Below are 11,558 nucleotides of genomic sequence, written 5' to 3' on the forward strand. Positions count from 1 at the left end.
TAAAACCGTTGTAAAACTACTAATCATACTGTTATGCAATTAATTTTTTTCTGCCCTAAAAGTTTCTTGGCGTCAGAGACCGTAAGTCAAAGGGACCTCAAACTCAATCAAGGCTAAACTACTTTTAGCCTTTTGAGTTTACAATATATTTATTAAAGCGTTTATACGTAATTGTAGTTTCACCTCTACATAACATTGCACATTAGTGTAAACCCAACAGTTCACACAAATACAGCTTTAAAAGTCAGCAGGTCACAGACAGTAAAACATAAAAGGCCTTAAGATAAATATTTCTAAACTTATATAAATTTAGAGCTGCCAATGAAAACTTTTGAAATGGCCTTCATATGACAAATCTATTTTAAAAAGACACATTTGGTGCAAACTTCACAGTAGTAACAATACGTATGTACAACAGTACTGTTGTGGCGGATGCTATGGATACCATGTCAAATATTTGTCAGGGCAGTAATGAAACATATAAATTAATGTTTGTTTTTTAATAACTGGAGCTGGTGTAAAGATGTCACTGTCCCTTTAAGAGACGCGGGCTGACTGAGCGCATATGCAGCGGCTCCTCGTCATCCTCCTCACTGTCACACTGAGACACACAGACACAAGATCCGCCGGGATTCCTCTTATATTCAGCATCACTCGTGCGCGCGGAATGGAGATGCTGAATAATCGACTACAATAAGGAAAAGTCCTCGCAGAGATCAAGATGGTGTCATGGATCATTTCGCGGATGGTGGTGTGAGTGTGTGTGTGTGTGTGTGTGTGTGTTGCTGCGGATACATGACGCTTTTCAATGGAATTACAAAAAAAAAAAAAAAATCTGCTTATTTTTTAATTGAAATCCTTTAATATTATTATTTTTTTCGAATACTCCTATGAATTACATAAAGGGTTAAATTAATGAAACAAAGCGATGACTATATCCAGACAAGGGATGCTTGTTGTGAGCATGATTTTCACCTAGAGCAAAATGCCCTGTGTGTGATAATGTGCCTTGATGTACCACTTGAACACTTCAATAGAGAATGGAATTGTTTGTCTTAAAAACATTGGTTTTTAACATGCCAGCTGTTGTGTATATTACACCCATCACAGCATCTCCTCTAGGCCTATGCTGATGTCATACTTTCAAATGTCCATTTTTAAACCACAATCTGTTATCAGAGACATCTTGGATGGGTTGATGAGGGGGTTATTTCTGTAAGAAGGGCTACCTGCTTCGCTGATTTGTGCCTGCTGGTAATGTTATGCAGTGGAGGCCAGTCTGGTCTATATGACTCACACATTTGGGTCTCATATGGGTTCCTATTGGGATTTACAGTCAGCTGACTTTGAATCGCATTGGATCATACCGAGTCTTCCTGATTCATCGATTACATCAAATACTCAGGCCTTGCTCCACAATGCATGTGCATGCCATATTATTACAAAGACTGGGAGAAGTTGAATTTGTTGGTCTGGATCTAGGCCATTAGAAACAAACATCAGGTATCATTATCCTGGTTTGCTGAATCTCATGGAACACTCTTTGTTATGGCTTTAGCTGTGGCGAGCTGATGCATAATGGGAGTCAAGCTAGAATATTGGACAGAGGGCATGTGGTCTGCCATGCACCAGACTGCCTCGCTGTCCTCATGCTTCATTATGCATTACACACAGTGCACAGTCTATATGAACATATGCATTTATAGAGTAGAAGCATCATTTGAACTATAAGTACAACCATGTTTTAAAGGCAAGATGCCCCATAATTTAATTCTTAGACATAACTATACTTCCCCAGTTAATTAAGGTAATTAAGTATTGCAAACATTTTATTGTTAAGTTTTCTGAAATGGGAAGTTTATATATGCAAATGAGGCATCTATCTATTTCTGTACATTTCCAGAACAGAAATCTGAACTTTGAATAAAGCCTCAGTAAAAATTTCGTTTCGTTTTGAAGACATATTAGAGTCAAAGATTTATTTACAGAGGGCATTTTGGATCAAATTTCATCATAAATCAGCCAGAAAAAAAAAGCTGTATAAAATCAGGTAAATGGTATAAAAAGAACCCCTCCTTTTTTTCTACTATTCTAATACAGTACTTTATGGAAAGCCAAATGGCTCAAAAACGTCCATGAAAATCTATGGTTTGGTAGTGTCCTGCCTGAAGCCCCGGAGTGATGGGGACTCACTCGTGCCAGCTGTCTGGAGCACATGCAGTGGGTAGGTGCGGTCTGTCCCGTATCCTGACATCCTCTGCTGGATCTGCCATTGCAGAACACTCAGCTTTTGTCACATCAACACAAAACGGCATGTTTGTGTGTTGGAGCGCGAGTGAACGAGAGCACGTGTCTGAATGCATGCTGCACATGCAGGGCATCTGCGTCTAATCTGGTCCCTTTGTGTGTACATCCGTCTCCAAGCTCTCTGTCTTCCTTTCATAAATGGTTCACATTAAAACGCTCTCAGATTCAGAGTGTTTGCTTTCAGTAACGTCATCAAGCATGATAGTGTGTGCACAGTAGAGCTAGTGTTAACTGGGGTAAGTTTTATAGGTTTGCTTTTCACTGAAGTGCACGTCTGACTATTTCGATCAGCCACCAGTATATTGGATGTGTGATTTTTCTAAACTGATTCTGGTTGGATTTGAGTGAACCGGAGATATCTATCCTACCTTTAACACTTAAATAGGCGGCCTTATAAGTGGCGTAATTGAATTGTGTTCTTTACCTTGAGGTAATGGTGCGAGTGAAACTGTAAATGCTAAAGTGAGCATGTGCGTTTAACAGGAGTCTTTTCTCTCTGCAGCCTGGCCTTCGGGACCCTCTACCCAGCCTATTCGTCTTATAAGGCTGTGAAGACGAAAAACGTCAAGGAGTATGTGAGTATTTCAGAATGGCTTAAAATATAACACAATCTGTCTTGTATAAAGGCTGTCAAGTCACTTTTATTCACTTTTAATCAAGACCACAGTATTACTAGAAATTAAGCATCCCCAATAGGGATGCACGATATTGGATTTTGGCCGATATTCGATATGCCGATATTTTCAAAATAATTTTGGCCGATGCCGATACCGATATCGATATATATGCAAATTTTTCGCCTGATATATTTAAACTTTAATTTTACTGAAGAGAAATCCATGTATCTCTTCTGTACTGATTCTACCATAAATGTATTATTTTACAAATGTAGACAGACATTCACATCTGAAAAACAGGTCAATTATTTCACTTGGAGAATATCGGTTTGGCTCATCGGCAGAAATATTCATATACCGATGTTGTGCCGATATTATCGTGCATCCCTAATCCCCAACTAAGCAAGCCAGAGGTGACAATGGCTAGAACCAAAACACCATCGTGATAGAAATGTTAGAAACAAATTTCTTCTGGCCAAACTAAACCAGCATGGCATGATTTAATTCCAGGCTGCTCACAAGATTGAGCAGAGGAGTCGTCAAACTGTTTAGTAAAACACTTTGGGCATTTTATAACCTTTTTGGAGCTGAATCTATTAATGCACATGCAGTTTTGACCTAAGTTATGTGTCATTTGATAATTAGATGGATAAGAATCTTATTGCAGATAAAGATGGAGATATAACTGGCAATGCAGTGCAGTGGTGACTGTTATTTCATAAGGCAGTCGTGCATAACACACAAGGCTGTATTCAGCAAGAACATGTGACCTGATGCGTGCTGATGTCATGTGCACACGAGCTTGATTATAACATCTGTGTGTGTTTCCATCCTCAGGTGAAATGGATGATGTACTGGATAGTGTTTGCGTTATTTTCAACAGCAGAAACGATCACAGATTTGTTTCTCTCTTGGTGAATCAGCTGTTAATATTATAAAGTTGACGATCATTCTGAAGATAATATACTACTTTTTTCACCCTTTTTTTATGTATTGCGTTTATTGTATTCATTGTTAAATGTTGACCTCCCATTTTGCAGGTTTCCATTTTATTTTGAGCTGAAGATTGCCTTTGTCATCTGGCTGTTGTCCCCGTACACCAAGGGCTCCAGTGTGCTGTACCGCAAGTTTGTGCACCCCACGCTTTCCAATAAAGAAAAGGTACAAATACAACTTGCCTCATTACGTATAATCAAACTATTGTTAAAGACTAGTCTTTAAATTTTTTAATGTATATGTGTGTTACAGGAAATTGATGAGTACATAACCCAAGCTAAAGACCGCAGTTATGAGACCATGATGCGGTTTGGGAAGAGAGGACTCAACATCGCAGCCACTGCAGCAGTCACAGCAGCCACTAAGGTGAAATCATTGGGTTTTAGATGAAGTGTGCATTTGTGGTCAGGGCTCAATGCAGTCGGATGGGCTTGTTTTTCTTTAAAAAATAATACATTTTTATATTATTGAATTAACTGTAAAATAGAGTAAAAAACTTAATATTGTGAAATATTATTACAATTATAAAGAACTGTTTTCTGTTTGAATCTATTGTAAAATATAATGTATTCCTTTGATGCAAAGCTGCATTTTCAGCATCATTACTTCATTCTTCAGTCTTCAGTGTCACATGATCCTTTCTCTTGTTTTTATTATCAGTTTTGAAAACAGTTGTACAGCTTAATATTTTTGTGGAAACAGATACATTGTTCAGTATTTTTCGATGAATAGCAAGTTCAAAGGAAAATAATTTATTTGAAAATCAAATGAACTTTTTACAATATTTTTGCTGTTACTTTTGATCAACTTAATTTGGAAGCTCATTTCTAAATACAAAATAAAACAAATAATTGCGAATTTTATCTCACAATTCTGACTTTTTTTGTTAGTTATAAAGTCTGAGTTGTGTGATTTTAAACTCCCAATTGCGAGTTATAAAGTAAAGATTGCGAGTTATAAAGTAAAGATTACGAGTTATAAAGTTAGAATTGTGAGACAAACTCGCAAATGTAAGGAAAAAAATCGCAATTTTGACTTTATATTTTGCAATTCTGACTTTAAACTTGCCATTTTGACTGCAATTGCGTGTTATAAAGTTAGAATTGCAAGATATGAACTCGCATTTCAGAGAAAAAAAGTCAGAATAGCGAGTTTTTATCTTGCAATTCTGACTTTATAACTTACAAAAAAAGTCCGAATTGTGAGATAAAGTCCCAATTACATTGTTTTATTTTTCATTCAGTGGCAGAAATGGGCTTCCATAACTTAATGTGTCCTTATTTAATAAAAGCATCAAAAAAACTTACTGACCACATATTTAGAACAGTAGTGTATGATTTTATTTAAAAAAAAAAAAAAAAAAAAATACTTTTAGCCCAGGGGCTTTTGTAAAGTATTGTATCATTTTGCATATTGTTTAAAGTTAAGAAATAAACATATCAGATTTTGCATAGTGTAGAGCATGGTCACTGTTCAATACACATTTGTCTTTTATTCAAACTGTGTTTAGCAAAGAACTTTTACTGACATATGTACAAGTACAGTATAAGTGTTTTGTGTCTTGAATAAGATGATGCTGTTGTAATCGTGGAGTCTTTTGTATTATTGAACTACAGGGTCAGGGTGTGTTATCAGAGAAGCTGCGCAGTTTCAGCATGCAGGACCTGACTCTGATTCAGAACGAATACGAGCAGCAGCTGGACAGAACAGACGACACACACACTGCAGCCACGCTACCTCGGGTTAAAACAGTCACACGCACAGGTAACACACACACACACACACACACACACACACACACACACACACACGGCTCTGGTCCTAACAGAATCAAACTTTATAGGGCACGTTCACATAATGAGTGTTTGGTTTCAACAACCCTATTTACTAACAGGTGTTAACTCCCTTAATCTGATCCTAAAAGTATTAATACCTGTGACCAATAACTAATATTGCTTTAAAAACAGCTAATATTTATAGTAGTCTGTCCTGTTCAAACCCGCTCAGGCAGGTCAGTGAGGTGTTAGTGTGTTTGCTGACTCATTGAAAGCCGCTCTGCAGGAGGCCATTGTCTCAGCCTGTTTCTAATGCTGATGCTGATGTGATTCAGCTGCCTACTGGCTGACAGAGAGGCTGGAGAGGTTGCGTTTGTTGGATGAGCTTCAGTGCACATTCGAGCGGTTCAGGACTGTGCCGAGTTTGGCCTCTTCGAATACTGTGATGTCATGAGACTCGCAAGTCGCTGAAGGTCGTGACCCCCAGTAAGCCTTTACAGCAAACACAAAGAAAGCATGTGGAGGAATCATCCAGAGTTGATGATTTCAATAATGAGACATGCAGTGATTTTATTAGCCCACAAAGCTCCTGCTTTGAGTTACAGAGCGTCAAAGATACATTGTGAATGGACAAGCAAAAGGCTCTTCTAAAGAAGTCTTTGTGTTTCAGGCTTTGAATGAGGTTTGGCAAGCTTTAAATGCCAGATAGAGTCTATTCAGAGAGCCAGTGACAAGACAAATTTGATTTGGTTTATTCATTTTCGTTCATTCACGTGACCTCTTAATGTGGTTCATAACAGACACTGCTCTAAAAACATTTTTTCATTTAAATAATTTTCTATTATTAACTTTTTTTTAATCATATAACAAATTTTGACATAAATTAACTAACCCAAAAAAATGACATAAATCACATATTTTTATGTAATTATATCAAACCTAACTATAATTTAATTTAATTTAATTTAATTTAATTTAATTTAATTTAATTTTATTTTATTTTATTTTATTTTATTTTTAATTTAATTATATTTTATTTTATTTTATTTTTTCCTGTTGCAGAACACAAAAAATATTCTAACTTCTAATTTAGGTGACTCTAAAACAACCTTCACTTTAAACCATTATAATAAATGTTAAATTTAGCTGTGCCTTTAATATAGTGCGCTGTATATTGTGTTTGGTAATATAGTGTTGTCTCTGTCAATATCATCTCACCCTATTTGAATTATTTTATTCCTGCTAATTTTATTTTGCACATTAATTTTGACAGTAAATTAGAAAATTGCATCAACAGAAATCGTGAGCGGAAGGATTTGGGGAAAAATATGTTATTATAGTTTTTCAGCAAGGGAAACAATGTATGTGGCATTAGTTGAGTTAATTAACATATTCCTTTTGACAGTCCCAATATTTATTTTTTTCTACAGTTTATATAAAACGACACATTTTAAAAGGTATATGCGATTTATTCTCACATATAAAAATGGACCAGATCTAAATTAAAAAATGTATGAATAGCAAAAAAAGGCAATCACATTCATGACAGCTGCTAATCTAGAAGAAAAAAACAAATCCTGTAGAGTAGATGAATAAATGTATTGTCTAAACTGTGTCCATGTTCAGTTCGTGTCACTCCCATACCGGCTGACACTGAATCACAGCACATCTCTCGCTCGGAGGACCAGGCCGACGGCAGGACGGAGCACTCAGATGAAGATGCAGCGGAGAAGGCCCCCAAACGCACCGCAAGCGTCAAAACACCCAAGAAACCAGTCGCTACCAAGACAGAGGTACACAGTGTATTTATGAACTCATGGACACACAGTCTACTTAATCACGAAACAACTATTTAGACTTTCATTTCATCTGCAATCATGAGTTTAGTTATCAAAGAGGTCTTCCTGTTTATTTTCTGTGTACACATTTCTTCCAAGCCTTTGAGTGAGCGCTCATGTCTTCACTGAGTTGCGTTCATCCAGTTGCTCGATAAGGTCTCGTTATAACCGTAAAAGGTATTAACACTCTTTCTTTTTTCTTTCGTTCTTCTTTACCCACATATCCTGCTGTCCTCGCCGGCAGACCACCAAGACAGTGAAGAAACCGCCAAAGAAGAAAGCCACCACCACGGCCAACAACAACGCTGAATCACCATGAGTCACATTGTGTTTATTCATCCCCGGACGACACACACACACACACGCTCACATGCTTTCCCATACTAACATTAGTGCTCTTCGCTTTTATAGAAACACACTGACCCTTGCAAATAAACACACACACACTCACATAAGATCCATGCAAGATGTAAAATGCAGTGAGTAAGTTAAGACGTCTGGCTTCATGCATTCATTTTTTGTGTTGTGCGTGTGTTTCAAGCAAGGCTGGGTCTTGTCTTATTCTCTGTAGGCCTTTATATTAGAGGGCATCTCTGTAAAGCATGAGATCAGAAAGCAGCGCCTGTACATGATCATACACCAACACTTCTGAACCCACAGTATATCCCTTATAACCACAGACTTCATGCTTGTTTTCCATAATAGAGGCCATTTCACTTTATTTAGCATGTAGGACACACACTATGGGACCAACAAGAAATGGGAACAGAAGAATTGGGCTGTTCGAGAGAGTTCTGGAGACACCCACAGCAGTTCTGTTCTCATCCCGGGTCACAGATTATCCCGTGCCCGAGATATGTTGTGAATATTCATAATCATAGAGGTCAGATGTCTGCTGGATGCTTTAGGCACTCAATGCCTTTAATAAGCGCTTTTGTCAGCCAGGGCTGGAGGCGTTCAGAGCAAAATAAATGTTCTCTTGTGCTAATTTGACATTTTTTTTTAGTGTGATGTCACACAATTTGAACATTTTTAAGCCATTTATCCAAGTGGTAGATGAGATAGCAGGTGTCATCTGGTGTTTCGGTAGAGCGCAAGATGGAAACAGAATCAGATGTTGGCCGGTTCAGGACAAGATGCCTCAGTTTCTGAAGAATTATGATTTTAAGTCCGCTGTTTCAGTTCAAGGTTATTTGAAACGGCAGGACACTTTAAATCCAGATGTGCGCAGCTGTGTATTGAAGGATTTGGGGTTTGGTTCTGATCTTGACTTCAAGGCAGTTTGAAGTCTGCAGTACTACTGAGAGCTGGTAGGGGGCGCTGCTGTACAGGAAAAGAGCACAGCGCACTTCCTGTCAGACTGAGTGATTTTACACGTGGGTGGAGAGAGGATTTCAATTATGATGTGTTTTAATCAGCCTGAAACTTGTTCATTTGAATAATATTATCAAGTGTATAATAATCATAATGTCTGCCTTACTCTGATAGGATTTTTAAGTTTACATTTAGTTCGTCACTTTAGTATGTTAAGATGTACAGAAACATGTTTAATTTTTTTTTTTAAGTGCTTTTTTGTGCATATTTGTGTGGTGTTTTAATTTACAAAGTTGTGTCTTCTCTGCCTTTTTTGTATAGAAATGAGAGATGGCTGTTTGCTCTTAGGAAGAACGGGGGACAGTTGTGTGGGACGGACTGATGATCATTTTAACATATGTCAGTCTTTACATCATTAGCAGAAAGATGTTTTGGTAGAAACACAGTTTAGATGCAGATTGTCGTCACATTGCTGTCTTCACTATCATCGTGATGTTTAATTCAGTGTTGCTGATTGGCAGCGTGACATTTTCTGAGTCTCGTTCTCCTGAGTAATTCGGTATTTAAAAAGAATCTTTATTTGATTTTTGTTGTTCTTCTTTTAATTAAAAGCTAGTGTGGTTGATGTTCGCCAACCCACACAGAAATGACAAGTCAGTCTCACTCCTCATTCTTCCTTTGTTCCACACTGTTTTTCGCTTCTTTCCCCCTTTGTTCGGTATTTGTTATCTGGATAAATAAAAACGACAATGACTTTTTTTTATTCACCAAGGACCGCACTGAAAGAGACATGACAAACTGAACATATTTTCTTTTATGTTTTCTGTAGTGTGTTGGAAATTGGTATTATTGCATATACAGATTTGAACTGTGAGAGGATATTCAACATTAATATATTGTTTGTGCCAATTCTAAATGCTCTTAATATGTTAAAAGAATGAAAAAGAAAGAGATTGCTGCTAAGTGTGTACTAACTGACCTTGAATTATTAATCAATAAAATGCAATTACATCCCTAATGGATTCATTCCTTTTACATTTAGCACCTTGTTTTAAATGTTTTTAATTACCCCCCCCCCCCCACTTTATTTTTTCTTCATCAAGGTTTTAGTCAAATACTGGTAATGTGCAAATCTGAAATTAATTGATGACAGTAAGCTATTTATGCTTTTGACAATTACCTTCAAATACTTAACTCAAATACTCTGGTCTTATTTAACTAGCTCTGTTTAGTTAATGTGTTCGTTTGAAGTTGCTTAATTTGTGTGTGTGTTTGTATATATATACACAGTACAGATCAAAAGTTTGGACACACCTTCTCATTCAAAGAGTTTTCTTTATTTTCATGACTATGAAAATTGTAGAGTCACACTGAATCAAGGGCATCAAGGGCTATTTGAGCAAGAAGGAGAGTGATGGGGTGCTGCGCCAGATGACCTGGTCTCCACAGTCACCGGACCTGAACCCAATCCAGATGGTTTAGGGGTGAGCTGGACCGCAGACTGAAGGCAAAAGGGACAACAAGTGCTAAGCATCTCTCAGGGAACTCCTTCAAGACTGTTGAAGACCATTTCAGGTGACGACCTCTTGAAGCTCATCAAGAGAAAGCCAAGAGTGTGCAAAGCAGTAATCAAAGCAAAAGGTGGCTACTTTGAAGAACCTACAATATGACACTTTTTTGTTATGTTTATTATTTCACACGTGTTAATTCATAGTTGTGATGCCTTCAGTGTGAATCTACAATTTTCTAGGTCATGAAAATAAAGAAAACTCTTTGAGTGAGAAAGTGTGTCCAAACTTTTGGTCTGTACTGTATATATATATAAAACTAAGCAATGGCACTTTTGCAAACTGAGGGAGTTAATAGAAAGATAATGACATACAGCAAGAGCTTTATTGAGCAGTAATGAATGTTATTGATGGTGTGTATCTCAAATCACTGTAATGAGAAAGCTAATTATCTTTACCAATTAAACCCAGTTTCACTCTGCAAATAAACGATGAAGCGGAATGAAAGTGAAATAATGAATAACGCTTTCAGTCAGTGCACACATTAGCTTCACATGAAGTCTTCTGTGTGCAAGATAGCAGCTTCTTTTGAACGTTTGGGCCAATAATCTTCTAGTATTAACCTCCAATGCCATGGTGCTTCTACTCTACCTTCAGCAAAGGTGTGTTTCACTGCATTCATCATGTGTCTGCGTGACCGAATGTCTGCGTGACCGAATGTCTGCAGGCGCACTGGTGAAAGTATGGCCCTAGCTGGTTGCATAAGGCTCTGCAGTGATTGAATCTCATTACTGCTGCAGTCCCGCGGTGCGTGGGGGGAATCCTGGGGTGTGGGCTGGTGTGAACCCCAGACGAGGGAATCCCTGAGTGTGCATCCGCTCCCCTCTCCTGTAGGTTTGTCTCCTCTGCTCTTCATGGCAGCAGGACGAGGGCTGCTAGGTGGCCCGCTCTCTCTCTCTCTCTCTATTCTCTTGCTATTTTTTGCTCTCTGTTTCCTTCCCCAGAGTTTACATGGACAGTTCTGACATCAGCAGGAGAAACCCTGTTACTCTGCCTCAGCTGGGCTCTGAAGAGGCCCACGTAACGCCCCTCAATGTATTTTGAACAGCTCATAGTTCCCACTTCTCTTCACTTTCTACCCTGTGTACATACGCTGGCATGAATTTATTTTTGAGGATGTGAATGTGCATGCACAATTGCAAT

General features: G+C 37.9%; 1 protein-coding gene across 1 annotated transcript; it reads left to right on the forward strand.

Moving 5' to 3' along the window:
- Positions 1–569: 569 nt before the first annotated feature.
- Positions 570–9,865, forward strand: LOC128026972 (receptor expression-enhancing protein 2-like). Its single transcript, XM_052614282.1, has 8 exons — positions 570–753; positions 2,810–2,882; positions 3,762–3,838; positions 3,965–4,085; positions 4,173–4,286; positions 5,537–5,684; positions 7,322–7,488; positions 7,778–9,865. The coding sequence occupies exons 1-8, from the start codon at positions 722–724 to the stop codon at positions 7,850–7,852; spliced, it is 807 nt and encodes a 268-aa protein (XP_052470242.1). The 5' UTR covers positions 570–721; the 3' UTR covers positions 7,853–9,865.
- The last annotated feature ends 1,693 nt before the right edge of the window (positions 9,866–11,558 follow it).

This window comes from Carassius gibelio, chromosome A14, assembly GCF_023724105.1.
Source record: "Carassius gibelio isolate Cgi1373 ecotype wild population from Czech Republic chromosome A14, carGib1.2-hapl.c, whole genome shotgun sequence".
NCBI lineage: Eukaryota > Metazoa > Chordata > Actinopteri > Cypriniformes > Cyprinidae > Carassius > Carassius gibelio.

What these genes read in the sequence shown, in the direction of transcription:
- LOC128026972 (XM_052614282.1), top strand. Translation starts at nt 722, where the DNA reads ATGGTGTCATGGATCATTTCGCGGATGGTGGT. An exon ending in CGCTTTCCAATAAAGAAAAG is followed by an intron (nt 4,086 to 4,172) that starts GTACAAATACAA and finishes TGTGTGTTACAG; the next exon opens with GAAATTGATGAGTACATAAC. An exon ending in CAGTCGCTACCAAGACAGAG is followed by an intron (nt 7,489 to 7,777) that starts GTACACAGTGTA and finishes CCTCGCCGGCAG; the next exon opens with ACCACCAAGACAGTGAAGAA.